General features: G+C 40.5%; 1 protein-coding gene across 3 annotated transcripts in view; it reads right to left on the bottom strand.

Annotated features, from left to right (window-relative positions):
- Positions 1–25246, bottom strand: part of xpnpep1 (X-prolyl aminopeptidase (aminopeptidase P) 1, soluble) — a 122417-nt gene that overhangs the window by 83027 nt on the left and 14144 nt on the right. For all 3 annotated transcript variants that reach the window (XM_072238881.1, XM_072238880.1, XM_072238879.1), the window contains 5 exons: positions 21393–21497; positions 18462–18554; positions 17826–17969; positions 10926–11021; positions 4061–4142 (listed from right to left, as the gene is read on the bottom strand). In XM_072238881.1, coding sequence (XP_072094982.1) covers positions 4061–4142; positions 10926–11021; positions 17826–17969; positions 18462–18554; positions 21393–21497 — 520 coding nt within the window. The remainder of the gene's footprint in view (positions 1–4060; positions 4143–10925; positions 11022–17825; positions 17970–18461; positions 18555–21392; positions 21498–25246) is intronic.

Genomic DNA, 25246 nt, shown 5'->3' with positions numbered 1-25246 from the left:
TGAGACTAGACTCCATACCCTCTAAGGCTCTCAGTAAAAGTGAGGCAGATCCCTCAAAGAGGCATGGCTGATGCTGTCCATTGGAAGCTGCATGCCTTCCTGCAGGCATTGTCCCCAGTGGAGAAAGTACATCGCCAGTTCATGCCATCTCTGAGGGTGGTCACAGTGTGGGTATCTCTGCAGGGTCCTGAGGCAGAGAACCGCCAGCTGGGTGCACACACACACCAATGACTGACCGCCCTCTGTGATCAGAAGACTCAGGACCACAGCAGAGACCCTATGTCTCCTTTTGCCCCAGAAGAAGTCCACCAGCCTCTTCTGGGTCCTGGAGACAAAAACTGTGGGTGGGGCTGAAGTAGTTAGCCAGGACCATATCTTTACAGTGAAAGCTACTTATCAATGGGTTTTACATGGACCGGTGATCCAAGTTGCCCTATTCCACTGTGCCTAGTCTGTGGCAGACAACTTACAAATGCAGCAATGGCTCCAGCAAAATTGAAAAGACACTTAACTACAAATCACAGCCATATGACATGTAAACATGTTAATTATTTTAAACGACTATTGGAACCTCCAAACGAACAGATTAAAGGTTTCAAAAATAAAGTCACAGTCAGTAAAAGGAGTCAGGAAGCAAGTTATTTAGTAGCTTCAAGACCAGTTCACTCAAGAATGTTTAAAAAACTGAAAAACCTGGACAAAGAGCACACCAATCTCCTGCTACATACAGAAATGCAGAGGAAGAGTTCTCAACGTGGTGTTGGAACTGAAAGGTGAATTGCAGGAGTACTTTCAGGAAAATAGTATGCCAGATTTTGCCAAGTGCTTTGAAGATGAAGAATGACTGCAGAAACTAGCCTGCTTAACAGACATTTTTCATCATATGAACCAGTAGAACAAGTCTCTGCAAGGCCCGGGAGAAAATATTTTGACTTCAAGTGACAAGATTCTTGGATTTAAAAGGAAATGGAATCTTTGGAAAAACGATGCTATAAAAGGAGATCTTGAAATGTTTCCACTGCTGCTTGGGCTTGAGAGTGAAGCAGGATATCAAAAAGTCTTGAGTCTTATTGAAAAACATCTGGAAGAACTGCAAAACAAAATTTATTAGTATTTTTTCCTCCCTTTCAAAACAAGTGTATGACTGGGCAGGGACCCTTTCTCTAAATCTTTTGCTCAGCCTGAGAACTTGACTTTGAGAGAAGATGAAGAACTTTGTGAGCTGCACTCTGATCATGCACCCAAGACAAGATTTACTGACCTGCCCCTGGACAAGTTCTGGATTTCTGCCATTCGTATGAAGGCAATGAACATTTTGCTGCAGTTTTCAACTTCTTACATGTGTGAGCAAGCTTTTTCTTGTTTAACAAGCATCAGAGCAAGGACAAAAATTGTCTCATTTCAGTTGAAGGTGAAATCCGGGTGTGCTTATCTCAAGTTTGATTCTGCATTGAGAAATCTCAAGAAAGGTAAGCTAAGCTTAACTGCTTTTTTTCCAAAAAAAGGCTGGGTAAAAATTCATTCTCTACTCAAGACCATTGACAATTATTTTTGGATTATTATCTACAACTTAATGATCATGCTAACACATTGCAAGCTCTGGATATAATAATATTTATGCAGGGGTTCCCCGAGACCTGAAAATTATTTCGATGGTTCCTCCAGGGCTAAAAGTTTGAGAAAGGCTGTGTTAGATTGACCCTGGAGTAGGTTAAAAATGTTGGCACAACATCCGATATTATTCAGTAAAAGTTTGAATTGCACTAAAAAGCCTAAAATCCTACTGAATCGATTAGCATAAACTATGAACACAAGGAAGTCTGCAGATGCTGGAAATTCAAAGCCACACACAAAGTGCTGGAGGAACTCAGCAGGTCAGGCAGCATCTATGGAAATGAATAACCAGTCGATGTTTTGAGCTGAGACACTTCTTCAGCACTAGGAAGGAAAACGACAGAATAAAAAGGTTGGGGGAGGGGAAGGAGGCTAGCTAGAAGGTGACAAGTGAAGCCATTTCCTACAAGTGTAGGAAAGATAAAGGCCTGGAGAGGAAGGAATCTGACAGGAGAGGACAGTGGACCATGGGAGAAAGGGACGGAGGAGGGAACCCGGGGAAGGTGATAATACGGGTAAGAATAGCTAAGAGGCCAGAGTGGGGAACAGAAGAATAGGGGAGGGTAAGGGGAAAATATTTTCCACTGGAAGGAGAGATTGATATTCATGTCATCAAGTTGGAGGCTACCAGAACAGAACACAAGGTATCGCTCCTCCACCGAGGGTGACCTCACCTTGGCACAAGGGGTGGCCCTGGACTGTCATGTCAGAACAGGAATGGAAATCAGAATTAAAATATTTGGCCACTGGAAAGTCCCACTTGTAGCCTATGGAGCGGAGGAGCTCGAAAAAGCAGTCCCCCAATTTACAGCGTCCCCTACATTCCCACCAACGTAGAGAAGGCCGCATCATGATTACCGGACAAAATAGACAACTCTATCAGATCTCAGATGTAGTGTTGCTTCACCAAGGACTGCTTGGGGCCCTGATCAGGACAAATGGGGTAGGGAATCGCAGAGGGAGCAATCCCTTTTTTTGGGGGGGAGGGGTTAAAAGATATGGTTAGTAGTATCACCCCTTTGATAGGGCAGATGTTGTGAAGAATGCGTTGGATGCGGAGGCTCATAGGATGGTAGGTAACATCAAGAGAAACTCTATCACTGTTAACGCTACAGGAAGATGGGGTGCACACAGATGTTCAGGAAATGGAGGAGATGCAGGTGAAGGCAGCATCAATAGTAGAGAAAGATGAACGAGGACATCTATGATGTCTGGAAATGAAAGCCGCCTCCCGAGTGCAGATGTGACTATATTTGACAAAATAAGTTCCCGAAGATAAAAAAAGGAAAATTGTTTTTTTTTTGGAGAAAATACGTAGGAAATCAGAGCATTACACAAAGAGTGATGGTTTAAGGTAACATCCCATCATCACTTCAAGGGCAATTATGAAAGGATAATAAATACTGACACAAACAGAGAGTAAATGAAAAAAATAATAAGAAATGTATTTGACAGACAATATATTCACATAATTAGTCTGCAGTAGCAGAATGCAGCTTAAATGTGGGTATAGGAAATTGGAGAGCTTGGGAAATGTTTGTGCCAAAATTTGATTTTAAAAAACTCAGGTTATATGACAAATGTTACAGCTGCAATGGTGATTTAGATTCACTCTCTTCAATGAATAAATGCCTATTAAAATACATCTAAGGCGCTCAAAATGTTTAAAATATGTACTTTACATTAAGGATTTTATTTGGGCAGTAATTGGCTTGAAATTGTTAGTGTTTTTTTAGTCTGAAAGAATTTTTTTAAACTCTGAATAGTCTAAAAGTATTAGATGGAAGGTAATGTATATTGTATTGCATTTTCCCAATTCTACTAGTCTTACTACACTATTTTGCTATATAGAGAAACCAATATATATTAACTCCAGGCCTGCGGCTATTGGTCTCTCCTATATAAGGTAGCTCTAAATGTATGCCATAGAATTAGACTGCACAGGGGGCAGTCAATGAAGCAAGATATCTGTCCCATTGAGTTAGACCCATCCCGAGTTTTCCTCAAAGTACTGATATAATTCTGCCCCACCTCCCTCAACCTCAACAATTCTGTGAAATTCACAACAATAATAGCTTTATCACAGCTATTATAATTATAGTAACTTGCTAACTAGACAGAACCCATTTCCTCTCTCAATTCCAAAACTGCCTTCAGCCTACTGCTAAGAGTCTATTGTGTCATCTACTTCATGATAGCCAATCAAATTTAAACACTTACACTAAAATTACCTTTTATTGAAATCAGAATATCTCCTCTAGATCCCTGCTGAGTTAACCATCTCTGTAAGTGTATAATTTTGAAGCTTTAAAGTCACAGCCATAAAAGTTTAATACGATGAAGCATTTTACAGTCTTAGAAAAATACACTAGAAATAAATTTAAAAGCTATGCAACAATGTCTTCAGGTAATGTAAAATGTGAGGTACTTTTTATAACTGAGTTACCTGATGGAGTCTAGACCAATGATAGCAAAAGCAAAGAAGACAGGATTGTAGTCTATATCAGAGCCACGAAGGTTGAACAGCCCTGTGAAAAGAAACAAAATAGAAGATGAAAGGTGAGAAATTAAACTTAACTTTGTCAAGGTTGGAGACTAAACAGACATTGAGTTTGCTGAATATCTCCACTGAGTGCACAAACTCCTGTTCATTTACCTTATTAAATCTCAAAATCACAGATAATAACCATTTTTCTGTTTCAAAAACGTACATGTTCCAGTTATGGCTCTGTTTGCAGCACTTGTTAGAATCCTAAAGCATTCATAGAGAGGGGCCCGTTCTGCCCACGGTAACCACAGCAACTGTGATGTCCACATCTTTCTATGCCCTTGCTATACAAGTATCCAATGGCTTTCAAAGATTGTAATTGTATCTGCCTTCTTCAGCTTGTTCCAGATATTCACCATTCTGTGTGGAAAAACTTGCCCCTCAGATCTCCTTGAAATTTTTCCCCTCTTAACCTAAACTGGGCCCTCTAGTTTTAGACTCCCCTAGACCAGCACAAAGATTCTATCTTGGCATCTCAACAATTTTTTTAAAGCTCTGTAAAGATAACACATCAACCTCCCACATTTCTAGCAGGATCAGTCTCACCTTACAACTACCAAATTACATCCTGGTGAACCTTTTCTGCATTCTCTCTATTGCTGTCACATCTTTCTTGTACTGTGGGACCAGAACTGTACACAATACTGCAAGTGCTACTGAATCAGTGCTTGTACAACTGCAACACCTACACTCTCATACTCAATGCCTCTACCAAATGCTCTTTTCATTACCCCATTCACCCTATTCTCAGGGAGCTATAGACTAGCACCCCAAGGTCTCGCCATATATTAATAATCCTATGAACAAACCATTTTTTATGATAATTTAATAATTTTGTGGTCATGAACGCTAGAGGATATTTTAATTTCAGATTATTTGATCAATTGCCATTTATGATTTAAATGGTTAGATGTTCAGTCAAACTCTACGGATCATTTATCCTACAGTGCTGATAGCTTGAAATTAAACACTTCAAAATCACTGTCAGATGCAATACCAAACAAATGGCCTATGCATCACTGGAATAAAAGGTATACAAGTTGCAGCACCTACCAATGACAAAGTACAAGCACTGCAATGGTCTCACAGCAACAACTCACAGCAGAGCTGTAAATGGGATTTAACAATTTATGAATACTGAAGAAAAGCATTATACAGAGTAACAAAAGTATAGATTGCTATTAAATAAGACGCTATAAATACATTGCAAATGCCAACTATTCATTGCAGAATAGATTCATAATATATTGGTAGTAAACAAGGCAAATGCAATGTTAACATTAATTTCAACAAGACTAGAATATAGATGGATATAATGCTGAGGTTTTATAGGCATCGGTCAAACCATATTTGGAGTAATGTGAGTTTTGGGCCTCATATCCAAGAAAAGATGTGCTGGCATTAGAGAGAGACCAGAGAAGGTCTAGGCCTGTATTCAATGGAGTTTAAAAGAATGATCGGGATATCATTTAAACCTACCGAAAAGCCCAGATTGTCAGAACCACGGAGTCTGGGCACCCTTACAGGCTGACGTCTAACGGGGTCGGCAATCACGCCCTTGAGTACGCACGTTCCAGTCAATTAGTTTCTTAGTGGTTGTATTTAACTCCCTTCCTTTCGTCTCAATCTTGTTGAGTCTTCACCAAAGCACAGCACCAGCTACGCTCCTTGCTTACCTTAGCCCTCATTCTAGGAAAGAAGACTATAGCTGAGATTGACATTGTAAAGGAGCAGAATTAATTTAGTTTTAAGTTACTACTTACAGGCCACAGTGTTGGTGTTAGCTTTGGTCTGAGAGTTTTAGTTAATGATCTTGTTGGCCTAACATTTATTATTTTTTCCTTTTGTTCTGCACAGTTCTTATCAATATTCATTGAACTGTTTAATCCACTTCAGTATCTCTGCATTACTTGGGTTATCACCACACATCCCTGTCATAGATAGAATGGACGTAGAGAGGATGGTTTCCAGTAGTGGGAGAGCCCAGGACCAGAAGGCACAGCCACAGAATAGAAGGACGTTCCTTTAACTTTAGCCAGAAGGTGTTGAATCTTTGGAATTCATTGCCACAAATGGCTGTGGAGGCCTAGTTATTGGGTATATTTAAAATAGAGGTCTATAGGTCCTTGATAGATATGGGTGTCAAAGGCTAGGGTGAGAAGGGAAGGGTATGGGGTTGAGAGAGAAAGTGAATCTGGCATGATGGAATGGATTCAATGGGACGAATGGTCTACTTCTACTCTTTTGTCTTATGGTCTTTTTATCACTTGAAACATTTGGCAGACATCAACATAGGCAAAGGATTGAAGTTGAGGAATTGGTGTGAGTTAAGTGAAGAGTTCACATTTTAATGACTTAACTTCTTGATGTTAGATGTATTACCCAATGTAAATACAGAAGAATCCAAGTTCCATCACATTTATACTGCCTGCATTTGTACCCACCCAGTATGGTAGTGGACCAGTGCAATCTACCCTCTCTGCCAAAATTCAAGAATAAGTCATTCCTGCCACTGATCAACCTCAAATGACAAAGCTTGGAAAATCATATCCGTAAGACCATAAAACAAAGGAGCAGAAGTCGGCCATTCGGCCCATCAAGTCTGCTCTGCCATTTTATCATGAGCTGATCCATTCTCCCATTTAGTCTCACTCCCCCGCCTTCTCACCATAACCTTTGATGCCCTGGCTACTCAGATACCTATCAATTTCTGCCTTAAATACACCCAATGACTTGGCCTCCACTGCTGCCCGTGGCAACAAATTCCATAGATTCACCACCCTCTGACCAAAAAAATTTCTTCGCATTTCTGTTCTGAATGGGCATCCTTCAATCCTTAAGTCATGCCCTCTCGTACCAGACTCCCCCATCATTGGAAACAACATCCACTCTGTCCATGCCTTTCAACATTCAAAATGTTTCTATGAGGTCTCCCTTCATTCTTCTAAACTCCAAGGAATACAGTCCAAGAGCAGACAAACGTTCCTCATATGTTAACCCCCTCATTCCTGGAATCATTCTAGTGAATCTTCTCTGTACCCTCTCCAACGTCAGCACATCCTTTCTTAAATAAGGAGACCAAAACTGCCCACAGAACTCCAAGTGAGGTCTCACCAGCGCCTTATAGAGCCTCAATATCACATCCCTGCTCCTATACTCTATTCCTCTAAAAATGAATGCCAACATTGCATTCGCCTTCTTCACCACCGACTCAACCTGGAGGTTAACCTTAAGGGTATCCTGTACAAGGACTCCCAAGTCCCGTTGCACCTCAGAACTTTGAGTTCTTTCCTGATTTAAATAATAGTCTGCCCGTTTATTTCTTCTGCCAAAGTGCATAACCATACACTTTCCAACATTGTATTTCATTTGCCACTTTTTTGCCCATTCTTCCAATCTATCCTAGTCTCTCTGCAGACTCTCTGTTTCCTCAGCACTACCGGCCCCTCCACCTATCTTCATATCGTCAGCAAACTTAGCCACAAAGCCATCTATTCCATAATCCAAATCATTGATGTACAATGTAAAAAGAAGCAGCCCCAACACGGACCCCTGTGGAACACCACTGGTAACCGGCAGCCAACCAGAATAGGATCCCTTTATTCCCACGCTCTGTTTCCTGCCAATCAGCCAATGCTCTATCCACGTATGTAACTTTCTTGTAATTTCATGGGCTCTTATCTTGTTAAGTAGCCTCATGTGTGGCACCTTGTCAAAGGCCTTCTTAAAATCCAAATATACAACATCCACTGCATCTCCCTTGACTAGCCTACTGGTAATTTCCTCAAAAAAATGTAATAGGTTTGTCAGACAGGATTTTCTTTTAAGGAATCCATGCTGAGTTCTGCCTATCTTGTCATATGCCTCCAGGTACTCTGTAACCTCATCCTTGACAATCGACTCTAACAACCACCAATGTCAAGCTAACAGGTCTATAATTTCCTTTTTGCTTCCTTGCCCCCTTCTTAAATAGCGGAGTGACATTTGCAATCTTCCAGTCCTCCGGAACCATGCCAGCATCTATCGACTTTTGAAAGATCATCACTAATGCCTCCGCAATCTCCACAGCTAATTCCTTCAGAACACGAGGGGGTATTCCATCTGGTCCGGGAGATTTATCTACCTTTAGACTATTCAGCTTCCTGAGTACTTTCTCTGTCGTAATTGTGACTGCGCACGCTTCTCTTCTCTGCCACCCTGGAGTGTCTGGTATACTACTGATGTCTTCCTCAGTGAAGACTGATGCAAAATACTCGTTCAGTTCCTCCGCCATCTCCTTATCTCCCATTACAATCTCTCCAGCATCATTTTCTATCGGTTCTATATCTACTCTCACCTGTCTTTTACTCTTTATATGCTTGAAAAAGCTTTCAGTATCCTCTTTGATAGCTTCCTTTCATAGTTAATCTTTTCCCTCTTAATGACCTTCTTAGTTTCCTTTTGTAAGCTTTTAAAAACTTCCCAATCCTCTGTCTTCTCACTAATTTTTGCTTCCTTGTATGCCCTCTCCTTTGCTTTAACTTTGGCTTTGACTTCTCTTGTCAACCACGGTTGCATCCTTTTTCCATTCGAAAATTTCTTCTTTTTTGGAATATACCTGTCTTGCACTTTTCTCACTTCTCGCATAAACTCCAGCCACTGCTGCTCTGCCACCTTTCCCGCCAGTGTCCCTTTTCAGTCAACTTTGGCCAGTTCCTCTTTCATACCACTGTAATTTCCTTTACTCCACTGAAATACCGACAAATCAGATTTCGGCTTCTCTTTTTCAAATTTCACTGTAAACTCAATCATGTTATGATCACTGACTCCTAAGGGTTCCTTCACCTCAATCTCTCTTATCACCTCCAGTTCATTACACAATACCCAATCCAGTACAGCCGATCCCCTAGTGGGCTCAACAACAAGCTGTTCTAAAAAGCCATCTCACAGACATTCTACAAATTCTCTCTCTTGAGATCCAGTGCCGACCTGATTTTCCCAATCCACTCGCATGTTAAAATCCCCCACAATTATCAAAACACTGCCCTTCTGACAAGCCTTTTCTATTTCCTGTTGTAATTTGTAGTCCACATCACTGCAGCTGTTTGGAGGCCTATAAATAACTGCCATCAGGGTCCTTTTACCCCTGCGATTTCCTAGCTCAACCCATAAAGATTCTGCACCTTCCGATCCTATATCACCTCTTTCTACTGATTTAATATCATTTCTCACCAATAAAGCTATGCCACGCCTCCCCCTCTGCCTACCTTCCTATCCTTCCGATACACCGTGTATCCTTGGACGTTCAGCTCTCAGAGACATGCATCCTTTAGCCACATCTCAGTGATGGTCACAATATTATACCTGCCAATCTGTAGCTGTACAACAAGATCATCCAACTTATTCCTTATGCTGCGTGCATTTAAGTACAACACCTTAAGACCAGTATTTGATACTTTTCGCTTTGATTTCACTGCAACTTTATTGCACTGTAACTCATCCCAATGGCTACAAATTTGCCCCATCACCTGCCTGTCTTTCCTGACATCTTTACTGCTCACTATCTTGGATTTATTTCTGTTTTCCCCTTCCTCCGATCTATCATTCCAGTTCCCATCCCCCTGCCAAATTAGTTTAAACCCTCCCTAACAGCTCTATTAAACTTTCCTGCCAGGATATCCCACTGACAGCTACGGGAGATATACACTGACTGCAGGCCCTAAAAATGAATTTCTTGCCAGTTATGTTTACCTCCACACACTCTCATCCACTGCAGTCAATGAACTGATTAACAGGAAGAGAGCATGTATAGCCAATGCTCTTTCATCCATTAAACAGAAATGATCAAGTGTGACTTCCTACACCCAGCTGTCTAGACTCACGAGAATTATCCTGCAAAACTGAACTCTTATTTAAGACATTTTCACCTCCCACCACTTTAAAAGTATTCCATAATTGTAAAGAGCTGGTGGTACTGTAGCTCAAGTGAGATAAAGTAAATGAAAAATAGAGGTACGTATGGACCCTGGAACAAGATATTAAATGCTCATATAAAATAAAAGTTTGCCTACAAGGATTTTGGTTTTTGCAGAAGTAACACAATGACATCTTCATTATCCATCAGACCACTCAATGTCAGTGTAGTCTAAACAGAGCATCTCCATTCGAACATCAGAAGGTTGAAAATTCCAACTTTGCTCTAATGCTTGAACAATTTTCAAGCCAACACTACAATGTACAAGTTTAAGAACATTGTACATTATTAAGAACTGTCCTGGGAATAAGCCATTGTTAGATGAGATGTCACTTTTAACTACGGAAACTGAATATAAAGGAAGGATGAAGGGAAGTAAAAAGGGGAAGGGGAAAAAAAGAGAAACACAAAGAAAGAAACTACAGATTGTATGGGTCAATGTGCCATCATACCACCATTTGTAGGAACTTACTTCGTCTAAAATTTCCCCCAACATTGACCCCAATTCCTTAAGGAATTAAGACTTTACTTATTGATAAAATGTAAAATCTGCTCCCACATGAAGCTGCTAAGAAAACAGTAAGGGCAGAGAAAATTTATCAATGCTTGAGGGAGAAAGGAATACCAGTACAATGTGAGGAAATAGGGCAAGAGACTTTTGTGGAACATAAACATTAACATGGTTCAGTGGAGTAGAATGGTTCCTTCCTGTGTTGCGTACATTGTATGAATGAATACAAGCAGTATTATCATATTTTGTTCTATAATTTAAAAAGTAACAATAACTTCAAATAATGAAAGAGTACCCACATGCAACTTCATCAAGGGCTGTGATCACCAGCCAACTGGCATTCTTCTCTGCCATCTTTGCACGCTGTTGCACAATTTTGTCTTGCCACGACATACCTGAAAGGAAGTTAAAAGCACAATTGTTGAAAATTTTAAATTGTACTTTCACAACAACACTCAGCACCATTGTATCTCAAAAGTTAAACCGATCTTCACTGGTTTAGTCATTTCCTTAGGGGTCATCAGGTACAAAACAAACTTCTGGGCTCACATCTGGGATCTTGCAGTTCAATGGACAAAATTAATTTATAAAATCACTATTACTCAAGCTTTGTACTTGAGTGGAGGAAACTCAAGTCTACACTGTCAGGCAAGGATAGCACAAAATATCATAGCACTGAAAACAAATTCATCTCTTAAACATTTCACCTTTCCCTCTATACCTATGACCATGGTTTTAGTGTTATCCAGCCTCAGGTGAAGAAAACCTGCATGTATTTACTCTAACTATTCTCCTCAAATTTTGTATATTTATATCGAATCTCCCCTCATTCTCTGATGCTCCAAGAAATAAAGTCCTAATCTATGCAACCTTTCCCTATAATTCAGCTCCTCAAACCCCAGTAACATCTTTGTAAATTTTCTCTGCGCTCTTTCAATCTTATTGATATATTTTGTTAGGTAGGTGACCAGAATTACACACAATACTCCAAATTCCACCTCAGCAATGTATTATAGAACTTCAGTGTAACATCCCAACTCCTGCATTCAGTGCCCTGATTCCTGAAGGCCAATGATCCGAAGTCTCACTTTAAGATGACAGCCTTTAATACCATGACAGGTCAATTATGAATACTTGGTAATACCCTTTGGACTGGTCAACACTCTAGTCGTCTTTCAGGCATTTATTTATGACATTGAGGGGAATGCTTAAAAAGTTCATGTTTGTGTATCGCAATGATATTTTGATTTTTTTGAATTCCTATGAGAAGCATTATAGGGCAAAATTGCAGTCAAAAGGATGAGTTGCAATGTAAAAAGCAGACAAAATTGAAAAGGTGAATACAGGACTGAAGGTGTTGTATTTGAATGTGCACAGTATATGGAATAAGGTAGATGACGTAGCAGAGCTACAACTTGGCATGCATGATGCTGCAGGCATCACTGAATCACGGCTAAAAGAAGATTATAGCTGGGAGCTTAATGTCCAAGGATACACATTGTATTGAATGGAAAAGCAGAAAGGCAGTGGGGTTGACTTTGCTCTGTGGGTAAAAACTGAAATCAGATCATTACAAAGAGGTGACATAGGGTTGGAAGGTGTCAAATCATTGTGGATAGAGCTAAGAAACTACAAGGGTGAAAAAAAAACCCAGGCAGTAGTAAGGATGTGGTTTTCAAATTACACTGGAAGATAGAAAATGCAAGCAATAGGGGCAATGTTAGAATAGTCATGGAGGATTTCAATATGCAGGCAGATTGGGAAAATCTGGTTGGTGCAGGATCTAAGAGGAGAATTTTTAGACTGCCTACAAAATGGCTTTTTACAGCAGCTCGTGGTTGAGCCCACTAGAGGATCAGCTATTCTGGATTGATGTTGTGCAATGAACCGGAATTGATTAGAGAGCTTAAGGTAAAAGAACCCTTAAGGCAAGTGATCATAATGTGATTGAATTCACTCTGAGATTTGAGATGGAGAAGCTAAAGTCAGATATATCAATATTACAGTGGAGTAAAGGGAATTACAGACGCAGGAGAGAGTAGTTGGCCGGAATTGATCGGAGAAGAACACAGGCAGGGATGATGGCAGTGCAATGGCTGGAATTTCTGGAAGTAACTCAGAAGGCACAGGATATATACATCCCAAAGAGGAAGTAGTATTATAAAGGCAAGATAACACAACAGTGGCTAACAAGAGATATAAAAGCCAAAGAAAGGGCACATAATGGAGCAAAAATTAGTGGGAAGTTAGAGGATTGAGATGCTTCTAAAAACCAACAGAAGGTAGTTAAAAAAGTCATTAAGGCAAAGATGAAATATGAAAGCAAGCTAGGCAATAATATTAAAGAGGATACCAAAAGTTTCTTCAGATATACGTTTATATAAAGTGCAAAAAGAGGCAACAGGGGATATTGGACCACTGCAAAACAATGCTGGAGAGGTAGTAATGGGGAACAAGGAAATGGCGGACAAACTGAATAAGTATTTTGCATCAGTCTTCACAGTGGAAGACACTAGCAGTATGCCGCAAGTTCGAGAGTGTCAGCGGGCAGAAGTGCGTGAAGTTGGAGTAACTAGAGAGAAGGTTCTTTTGAAACTGAAAGGTCTGAAGGTAGATAAATCACCTGGACGAGATGGTGCACACCCCAGGGTTCTGAAAGAGGTGGCTGAAGAGATTGTGGAAGCATCAACAATGATCTTGCAAGATTCTGGAATGGTTTGGAAAAACAGGAAATCGCAAATGTCACTCCACTCTTCAAGAAGGCAGAGAGGCAGAAGAAAGGAAATTATAGGCCAGTTAGTCTGACCTCTGGTTGGGAAGATGTTGGATCAACTGTTAAGGATATGGGTTTGGAGTACTTGGAGGCAAATGATAAAATAGGCCATAGTCAGCATGGTTTCCTCAAGGGAAAATCTTGCCTGACAAATCTGTTGGAATTCTTTGAAGAAATAACAAGTAGGATAGACAAAGGAGAATCAATTGATGTTGTGTACTTGGATTTTCAGAAAGCTTTTGACAAGGTGTCACACATGAAGCTGCTTAACAAGTTATGAGCCCATGGTGTTACAGGAAAGATCCTAATGTGGAAAAAACAGTGGCTGGTTGGCAGGACGCAGAGAGTAGGAATAAAGGGAGCCTTTTCTGGTTGGCTGCTGGTGACTAGTGGTGGTCCACAGGGGTCTGTGTTGGGACCAATTCTTTTTACGTTATATGTCAATGATTTGGATGATGGAATTCATGGCTTTGTTGCAAAGTCTGTAGATACTATAAAGATAAGTGGAGGGGCAGGTTGTTTTGAGGAAGTAGAGAGGCTACACAAGGAAATAGACAGATTAGGAGAATGGGCAAATAAATCACAGATGGAATACAGTGTTGGGATATGTATGGTCATGCACTTCGGTAGAAGAAATTAAAAGGTTGACTATTTTCCAAATGGAGAGAAAATATAAAAAGCTGAGGCGCAAAGAGATTTGGGAGTCTTTGTGCAGGATTCCCTAAAGGTTAAAATGTAAGTTGAGTCTTTGGTGAGGAAGGCAAATGCAATGTTAGCATTCATTCATTTCAAGAGGACTTGAATATAAAATCCAGGATGTAACGTTGAGACTTTACAAAGCACTAGTGAGGCCTCACTTTAAGTATTGTGAGCAGTTTTGGGCCTCTTATCATAGAAAGAATATGTGAAACTGGAAAAGGTTCAAAGGAGTTTCACAAAAATGATTCCAGGATTTTCATATTAAGAGTGCTTGATGGCTCTGGGCCTGTATTCACTAGAACTCAGGAGAATGAGGAGTGACCTAATTGAAACCTATCAAATGATGAAAGGCTTTGATAGAGTGGATGTGGAAAGAATGATTCATATGGTGAGAGAGTCTAAGACCAGAGGACTAAGCCTCAGAATAGAGGGGCATTCTTTTCAAACGGAGATGAGAAGGAATATCTTTAACCAGAGAGTAGTGAACCTGTGGAATTCTTTGCCACAAGCAGGTGTGAAGGCCAAGTCTATGTATATTTAAGGCAAAGGTTGATAGATTCTTGCATGGCCAGGGCATGAAGGGATACGGTGGCAAGGCAGGAAACTGGGGCTGAGAGGAAAAATGGATCAGCCATGACGAAACTGTGGAACAGGTTCAATGGGCCAACAGACTTAATTCTGCTCCTATATTTTATGGTCTTTATGGTAACACATGCAAGACAGATTCTTCAGTGCCTGTTAAAGAATTGCCTGTTCGTGAAATTAGAGACGAGTAAGTTTCACATCCTCAAAGTTTCTTTTTTGGGATTTGTCATCTCGCAAGGAAATGTTCTTATGGATCTTAAAAAAAACGTGCAGTACAAGACTGGCCTCCACCTACTTCGGTTAAAAAAGTTCAACAGCTTTTGGGGTTCGCAACCTTTTACAGGAGGTTTATTTGAAACTATAGGTCAATAGCGGCCCATCTGACAAATATGACCAAAAAGACATCAGTGTTCTTTCTGTTGGTCCCCAGAGGCTGAGACAGCTTTTAAAAAGCTGAAGAACCATTTTGTTACTGTCCTAATTCTGCATCCACCTGATCCCGAGCTACCACTCATCGTTGAGGTAGTTGCCTCTGATATTGAAGTGGGTGCCATTTTATCTCAGAGATCCACTGCTGACTAGAAACTTCATCCCTGTGCCTATTTTTCCATCACCAGTTGAAGTGAATTACGACATCAGAATAGAGATCTCTTGCCAGTGCAGTTGGCACTAGAGGAATGGTGGCATTGGTTTGAGGAGGCTAGGCACCCATTCATCCTCTGGACGGACTGTAGGAACTTGGCTTATACTCAGGGTGTGAAAAGACTGAATTCCTGACAAGCCCACTGGTCATTGTTTTAATTGTTTTAATTTTATTATAACATATCCTCCTGGGTCTATAAATCATCTACCAATGCATTTTTGAGACCCTAGATATGGAGAGGTTAGAACCCATTATACTGAGTGAAAGGTAAGTGGTCCTCCTGGCTGATCATACACCCTGCCTGAGTTGTAATCTAACTAAGATCCTTAAATGGGGTCACACTTCTAAGATAACAGGTGGCCCATTATATATAAGAACATTAAGTCATTCATTCAGGCTTGTGACATTTGTACCTGTTAAAAGATCCTAATTCCCCTCCTCAAGGCCTTCTTCAACCTCTACCCACTCCTTCATGCTCCTGGTCTCCCTTTCTCCAAGTTTTATTACCAGTCTGCCCCCATCACATTCCTTTATGTTAGTTGTGGTCGATAACTTTTCCAAGGCTTGCTGAAAAATCCCTCTAACCAAGATACCAACAGCCTGAGAGACTGCAGAAGTTCTTATGCACCAGATTTTCTGTATACATGGTTTTCCCACTGACATTGTTTCAGAAAGACGTCCCCAATTCATCTCCAAATTCTGGCTAATATTTTCCAAGTTGATTGGGGCTACATCTGGTCTTTCCTCGGGATTCTATCGTCAGACTAATGGACAGATTGAGAGGACGAACCAGGACTTGGAGCAAATCCTTCGCTGCCTGGTGTCCAGTAATCCATCCCCTTGGAGTGTCCATTTAGTCTGGAAGCAGGTCACCCCGGTACTCAACATTCATCACTGGATATGACTCCCTTCAAATGTCAATTTATGATTCAGCCTCCACTCTTCTCTGATCAGGATGGACAGGTTGGTGTCCCCGGAGATGAACAATTTGTACAGAGATGCTCAAGGCCAAGGAGACCCTGGAAGAGAGTTTGGCCCAGTAAATGGACAAGGCCAACAGAAAAAGGTGACTAAGTCCCTCATGCTATTCTGTAGAGCAGGTCTGGCCTTCAATTAAAGAACTTCCACTCAAACTAGAATCACAGAAACTAGCCCCTCACTTTATTGGCCCTTTTAAAGTTATTAGGAAAATTAACCCAGTAACACAGTTTCTTTCATGTGCTACAGTGCCTTTAAGGTGGCAGTACTAACCCCTCAATGCTTGGCCATCTTTATCCTTGCCTAGTGAAGTTCTGGCCAAGTTATTCTAAGTTATACAATACCTTGCAAGTTCTCAAACATAAGGAAATCCAAGGTAACACACACAAAATGCTGGAGAGACTCAGTAGGCAAAGCAGCATTATGGAAAAGAGTAAACAGCCAATGTTTCGAGCAGAGTCCTTTCATCAGCTGAAGGGCTTTGGTCTGAAATGTCTGGTCTTGTAAGTTCTACAGTTCAACTTTGCCTCTTTTGTTAATAAAACCCCTAGTTTGTTTAACCCCTCCGAGGTTCTGTGTGATTCTGTGCTTGGTTCTGAGATGCATTGTGACACTCCTTGTTTCAAAGCATATCTCATTCCTACCCAGGTTGGTAATCACAAAGTGCAACACCTCACACTCAACTACATTAAACTCCATCTGCCATTTTCCAGCTCGTTTGTCCAACTGAGGCAGATCATTCTACAAAGTTTGAGAGCATTCCTCACTGTTCACTATGCCCCCAATCTTGGTGTAATTGCAAATTTGCTGATTCAGTTTACCACATTATCTAAACCATTAACTGCTAAGATTGACTTAAATACATAAAAGTAGCTGCACATGAAAACATTTGATTTGCCCTGAAGACTTTGAAAATAGTTTTAAGAGACGGCTTACTCCTTTCACTTTTGAATTAGTTGATGGACAGAAGTAAAACGCAAGACCTACAGGTCATGGATTAAGAGTGAAAGGTAAAACGTTTAAGTGGAACATGAGGGAGAACTTCTTCACTCAGAGGGTGGTGAGAGTGTGGAAAGAACTGCCTGCAGAATTAGTGGTTATGGCCTTGATTTCAACATTTAAGAGAAATTTGGATAGGTACATGCATGGGAGGGGTATAGAGAGCTATGGTCCAGGTGTACATGGAACCAGGCAGATGAATTCTTGGCACCAACTAGAAGAGCAAAAGGGTACTGTGACTCTACATACAATTAATAGATGTGCATGCTAAAATATTCATTTGCCTTGATACAGAAAGCCACCTTTTGTGGTATTCAAAGAATAAAATTTGAAATAGAAATTCCACGTAACAATTAAAATCATTTTAAAATTTTGGGCTGTATTCAAAATAGCAGCATGGAATGGCTTAAGATATTAAGAAAAAAATCAGACCAATTCCAAATGTCTTAAAACCAGTGATCTTTTTCAACTTTATTGAACTTTAGCTCAAAATAAGGTTTTTTCAAAAGATAGCAGACTTACCAGTATAACTCAAATCCATAACTAACAAAGGTTTACAAGGTCGGCTCGGCTGATCCTTCCAAATCATATCAGCAAGATTTTCTTCCATAGGCACAAGAATATGACCTGCATTCTTCAGTGCTTTAGATAATGTTTTCCATTGATCTGGAAAATGCGCAGAGGTATGCCAAGGCACGAGAAAACACAGAAAATTAAAGGCCATCTTTTCATGTTTTTCATTTCTATTTCCAATCTAAATATGATTATTGCTAAGACACATAGAGAAAGCCTAAACATGCAAAATTTAAAACAGTAATAGTTCTTGCCATGTCATGAAGTATCTTTGATAATTTATCTTCAAAAAACTAGCAGTTTCTATGTATTAAACACTTACTACATATTCTGCCCCAAGACCTTACTCTCTAGAAAGTATCAAATTAAACAATAGTGATAAATTTAAAACTACATTAAAAAATATTAAAAACTTAATACCACAGTGATGAAAAACTTAAACCCAATAGTGAGATGTAATATATCAAAGGGTTCACAAACCTTAACGCGATTGTTCTACATATTATAACCTTTATGAACAATGACAATTCAAGGAAATGAGAGGAAATCCTGAAAATAAATTGGTAATATGCAAAATTTACTTACCATATGCAATAATAAAAGGATCCACACCAACCTTTGACTGTTCAGGTAATACCTTTATCAGCCAATCTTCCTGGCTTGGTGTGCTCTTTAAACCTAAATAAATAAAGTGTTTTTTTCTTAATTTTATCCATACAGTGTCTTTCTTAACTTCTGGTCAAAGTACTTTAAAACTAAAGAAATACCTTGAAGCTATGTAACTATTATAAAATAGGTACAGCAGTCAAATTTACTCACTCAAGATTGGAGTTTCAGTTATAAGCATACTTTCAAGGTATTGTGAAACTTCCATTTAACTTTTACAGCCTGTTTACCATAAGACATTGGAGCAGAATTAGGCCAACGGCCCATCGAGTCTGCTGCATCATTCAATCATGGCTGATCCTTTTTCCTCCTCCTCAACCCCAGTTCCTGGCCTTCTCCCCGTAACCTTTGATATCATGTCCAATCTCTGCCTTAAATACACCCAATGACCTGGCTTCCACAGCTGCATGTGGCAACAAATTCCACATATTCACCACCCTTTGGCGAAAGAAATTTCTCTGCATCTGTTTTGAAAGGGCGCCCCTCTATCCTAAGATTGTGCCCTCTTGCCCTAGACTCTCTACCTTGGAAAACATTCTTTCCACATCCACTTTGTCTAGGCCTTTCAACATCTGAAAAGTTTCAATGAGATCTCCCCCATCCTTCTAGACAAGTTTCCACTACAATAACAGAATAATGTTCAATTAATCAGTCTATACAGGGAGGTTACTTGATCGAAGTATTCACTCAGATCCTTTGATAATTCACCAGCTCTTCTCTAAAACATTGTCAATGAATCTACTATATCCATTTGAGAGAGATTAGATAAGTCTCTGGTTTCAACACATCTTCCACAAGATGGTACCTCCAACAGCACAGTGCTCTTCTGGTATTGCATTGCAGTCAGCCTTGAATTTTGTCTTCACATTCAACAGCGTGATCTGTCATTGCCCACTCAACCATGGACAACTCCAAGCACATTTAAAAACAAATCAACTATCGGCACAAATATTCCAACTCACAATTTTAGGCAGGTATCAAATAGTGGGCACTTTATGAGGTACACTTCTACACCTGCTTGTTAAAGAATGCTGACGTGATCCAGATGTTCAGTTGTAGTTCAGACCAAACATCAAAATGAGAAGAAATGTGATCTAAGTGACCTTGACAATGGAATTATTGTCGGTGCCAGACATAGTCGTTTGAGTATCTCAGAAACTGCTATCTCCTGGGATTTTCTCACAAGAGTTTTCAGAGAATAGTGTGAAAAACAAAAAAAAATCCAGTGAGCAGCAGTTCTGTGGACGAATATGCCTTGTTAATCAGAGGGGTCCAGGAGAATGACTAAACTGCTTCAAGCTGACAGAAAGGTGACAGTAACTCACATAACCACGTTACTACATCTCCTGTTCCTAACAAAGTGGCCACAGAGTATATAATCCTGTAAATTTTACACAACACGGAGCCTGAAAAGTGAACATACAAAATGCTGAATATTGAGAAAAGATCAAGCTTCCCAGACAGAGTAAGATTACCAAATTAAACAAAAATAGTGTATCCGAAGAGATACAAAAAACTACAAATGATGGAATTTGGAGCAACAAAATCAGCTGGAGGAATTCAACAGGTTGAGTACCATCTTTGGGAGGAAAGAAATTGGCAGCATTTTGGGTCAAAACTTCAAGCGATTCCTTTCCTTTTGCGGACCTTTTCCAAGTTTCCCATTTACTTGTGACTTAAGGACATCACAATATGCAATATGCTTGTAACTGAAGCTGCAATTTTGAACAAGTCTAAATACAGATCACCCACATGAATGAAGTCTGATCAGTAGAGCAGGAGTCCCCAACCTTTTTCGCACCGCGGACCAGTTTACTATTGACCAGCCGACCCGGGGGGGTGGTGGAGTGTTCAAGTAGGGTTAAACTCACCTCAACATGTCTTTTACAGTTAGGGTTGCCAACTTTCTCACTCCCAAATAAGGGACAAAGGTAGCAGTCAAATCCTGACGAAGGGTCCCAGCCCGAAACGTCAACTGTACCTCCTCCTATAGATGCTGCCTGGCCTGCTGTGTTCACCAGCATGTGTTTACCCTGAGAAAGACTACCATGACCATGAAGCCTTGCGCATGCATGGCGTGGGCATACGTGGCGTGCGCATGCGCGTACGTACCGATTTTTTTTTCCACTAATTGGTTTTGGCTTAATCTTCCTGACTACGCTGTACATACATTATTTCTACTTTATATAGGCTGTGTATTTATCATATCATTCCTGCTTTTACTATATGTTAGTGTTATTTTCGGTTTTATGTGTTATTTGGTATGATTTGTTAGGTTATTTTTTGGGTCTGGGAACGCTCAAAAATTTTTCCCATATAAATTAATGGTAATTGCTTCTTCACTTTACGTCATTTTGGCACAAAAGGTTTCATAGGAACGCTCTACCTTAACAGGGGAAATACGGGACAAACCAATTTAGCCCAATATACAGGATGTCCCGGCAAATACGGTACAGTTGGCAACCCTATGTTCAGGTTCAACAGAGCGTGACAGGGAATGAGGAAAGGTGCAGCTGACTCATATCGTTCCCTCGCGGCCCGGTAGCACATGTTTTGCGGCCCGGTGGTTGAGGATCACTGCAGTAGAGGACTAAAGGCAGGCAAATTGGATAAGCTCTTTCATAGAGCCAGGAAAGGCATGATGGGCCAAATGGCTCACTCCATGCACCTATAATCCACAACAATGAGCAAGTACACAAGGAAATAAACTTCAGAACAATTAACTTCCCTCACTGGTCAGGGGAGGTACAGATGGACGCTACACATATCAGAATTTATACTACTCCATGATACAGTTAATTATTGATTAGTCTGATCTCTTAAAAGCTAAATGTACATGCAATCACTCACCCAATTTCATTAGGATCCAGTTTTTATCCATTTGCTGGGCAGCCTGAAGAAAATAACGCCCATCTGTCCACATGGCTGCATACTCCTCTGTTACAATTGCAGTACCTGAAGACCAGAATCAGGTTTATTATCACCAGCATGTGTCATGAAATTTGTTTACTTAACCATATTGCTAACCCTCAGCACATTCCATATTATTTACAACTAAAGCACAAAGTGCAGTTAGTAGGGAAATCATTTATGCAGTCACCAAATTTCCTACACTCCAATCAAATCACAATGTACTCACCAACTGATTGCTGACGGGTTCAGCAGCTGATTTTGAGAAATGGTTTAAAGTTGTGCTGGAGTAAATATGGGCACTGGAGAGAGCAAGTTCATGGACTGAATGCCCCTCTCCCTCTCAAAACAGTTCTACACTATCCACCAGAGATGATTCTTTACAAGTAGTGTGTTGATGATTTATTGTTGTTGCCTGTGTTGTTCTGCTGAATATTATGTACGTACAATGCTAGCATTGGATGTGCAACAACACTCGCAGACTGCCCCAACGCATCCTCAGGTTGTGCTGGTTGTTAACACAAACAATGCATTTCACTGTATATTCTGATATATGTGGGATAAATAAGTGATTCCACAGCACTCTGTACAATGAATTGCACAGATTCACTGCCCTCAGGCCAAAGAAATTCCTCACTACAATTTTAAAGGATCATTCAGTTATTCTGAACATGTTCCCTCAGATCCCAGACTCTTACGAATGGAAGTATCCTCTCCACATCTATTCTATCCAGGCCCTTAAGTAGCAGGTAAGTTTCAATAGATCTCCCCTCATCCTTCTGAACTCCATCAAATACAGGCCCAAAGGCATCAAATGCTCTTCACACATTAAGCTTTTCATTACCAAAATAATTCATGGATGATACAAATAGAGGACTATGTAGGAGGGAAGAGCCAGATCGATCTTGGAGCAAGTTAAAAAGTTGGTACAATATCCTGCACTGTGTTGTACTTTTCTATGTTCTATACTTCACATGAAATTCATCTGGACCTTCTCTGGGGCACTTTTCACTTTTTTCACTCTTCACTTTTCCTTCCATACACAGAACAGTACAACATCGAACAGACCCTTCAGCCCACAACGTTGTACCAATCTTAAAACTTACTATAACATCCTAAATGCCCTCTATTTTTCTTTCATCCATGAGTCTCTTAAATGTCCCCAATGTTATTGTCTTTATCACCACTCCGCACAGTGTGTTTCACACATTTATCACTCTCCAGGTTAAAAAAAACTGACATTCCCCTATACATTCCTCCAATTACTATAAAATTACATCTTCTCATGAAAAAAGTACTGGCTTGCCCACCTCGTTTACGGTGCTTATAAAAAATATTTTAGTATTAGAAGTTCTTGTGTTTTATTGTTTTTCAACATTGAATCACAGCGGGTTTAATTTTGCCTTTTGGACACTGATCAACAAACAGACTCATTTGCGTCGAAGTGAAAACAGATCTCTACAAAGTGACCTAAATTAATTACATATATAAAACACAAAATAATTGATTGCATAAGTATTCACCCCCTTCAAGACAGTATTTAGTAGATGCACCTTTGGCAGCAATTACAGCCTTGAGTCGGTGTGGATAGGTCTCTATCAGCTTTGTAGATTTGGACACAATTTTTCCCCATTCTTCTTTACAAAACTCCTCAAGCTGTCAGATTGCATGGGGATTGTAAGGAAACAGCCCTTTTCAACTCCAGCCACAAATCCTCAGTTGGATTGAGGTCTGGACTCTGACTTGACCACTCCAAGACATTAACTCTGTTTTTAAGCCATCCCTGTGTAGCTTTGGCTTTATGCTTAGGGTCATTGTCTTGCTGGAAAACAAATCTTCTTCCTCCAGGATTTCCCAGTATTTTGCTGCATTCATTTTACCCTCTACCTTCACAAGTCTTCCAGGACCTACTGCAGTGAAGCACCTTCGCAGCATGATGCAGCCACTACCATGCTTCACGGTAGGGATGATGTGTTTTTGAAGGCATGGCGTTTAGCCTGATGGCCAGGAAGCTCAATTTTGATTTCATCAGACCATACAACCTTCTTCCAGCTGACTTCAAAGTCTCCCATATGCCTTCTGGCAAACTCTACCTGAAATTTCATGTGAGTTTTTTTGCCACTCTCCCATAAATCTGTGACTGGTGAAGCACCTGGGGAACAGTTGTATGCGCAGTCTCTCCTATCTCAGTCACTGAAGCTTGCAACTTCTCCAGAGTTGTCATAGGTCTCTTGGTGGCCTCTCTCACTAGTTTCCTTCTTGCACAGTCACTCAGTTTTTGCGGACGGCCTGCTCTAGGCAGATTTAGAGCTGTCCTATATTCTTTCCATTTCTTGATGATTGACTTAAATGTACTCCAAGGGATATTCAATGACTTGGAAATTTTCTTGTATCCATCTCCTGACTTGTGCTTTTCAATAACCTTTTTGTGGAGTTAACTGGAGTGTTCTTGTCTTCATAAGTCCATAAGCAAGTCTGATCCACCATTCAATCATGGCTGATCCTTTTCCCCCCTCCTTAGCCCCATTCCCTAGAACCTTTGATGCCGTGTCCACTCAAGAACCTATGAAGGTCTACATTAAAAACATCCAATGACCTGGCCTCCACAGCTACCAGTGGTAACAAATTTCACAAATTCACCACCCTCTGGCTAAAGAAATTTCTCTGCATCTCTGTTTTAAATGGACACCCTTCTATCCCAAGGCTGTCTTGTCGACTCCCCCACTATGGGAAACATCCTTTCCACCTCTACTATGTCGAGACCTTTCAACATTCGAAAGGTTTCACCGAGATCCCCCCTCATCCTTCTAAATTGCAGCGAGTACAGACCCAGAGCTATTAAATGTTCCTTGTATGATAACCCTTCCATTCCCAGAGTCATTGTTATGAACCTCCTCTGAACCCTCTCCAATGCCAACAAATCTTTTCTTAGATGAGGAGCCCTCACCAGTGCCTTATAAAGCCTCAGCATCACATCCCTACTCTTGTATTCTAGGCCTCTTGAAATGAATGCTAACATTGCACTGGCCTTCCTCGTCACCGACTCTACCTGCAAGTTAACCTTTCGGGTGTTCTGCATAAGGACTCCCAAGTCCCTTTGCATTTAAGATCTTTGGATTTTCTCCTCGTCTGCACATTTATTCCAACTACCAAAGTGTGTGACCATGCATTTTTCAACATTGTATATCATTTGCCACTTTCTTGCCCATCCTCCTAGTCTAAGTCCTTCTGCAGCCTACTGGTTTCCTCAACGTGACCTGCCCCTCCACCAGTCTTCCATCATTTGCAAACTTGGCACAAAGCCATCTATCCCATCATCTAAATCATTGATGTACAGCATAAAAAGATGCGGTCCCAACACCGACCCCTACGGAACACCACCAGTCACTGGCAGCCAACCAGAAATGGTGTAGTTTTCGTCAGGATATTGACTCACCAACAGCTGGACCTTCTAGATACAGGTGTATTTTTACTACAAACAATTGAACCACCTTGACTGCACACAAGTGATCTCCATTTAACTAATTATGTGACTTCTAAAACCAATTGGCTGCACCAGTGATGATTTCGTATGCCATATTAAAGCAGGTGAATACTTATGCAATCAATTACTTTGTATTTTACATTTGTAATTAATCCAGATCACTTTGTAGAAATCAGTTTTCAATTTGACACAAAAGAGTCTCTTTCTGTTGATCAGCATCAAAAAAGCCAAATGAAATTCATTGTGATTCAATGTTGTAAAACAATAAAACATGAAAACTTCCGGGGTGGTGGGGGGGGGGGGCTGAATA

Source organism: Mobula birostris, chromosome 21 (genome assembly GCF_030028105.1).
Source record: "Mobula birostris isolate sMobBir1 chromosome 21, sMobBir1.hap1, whole genome shotgun sequence".
NCBI classification, from domain to species: Eukaryota; Metazoa; Chordata; class Chondrichthyes; order Myliobatiformes; family Myliobatidae; genus Mobula; species Mobula birostris.
This window is presented reverse-complemented; position numbering and strand designations above follow the sequence as displayed.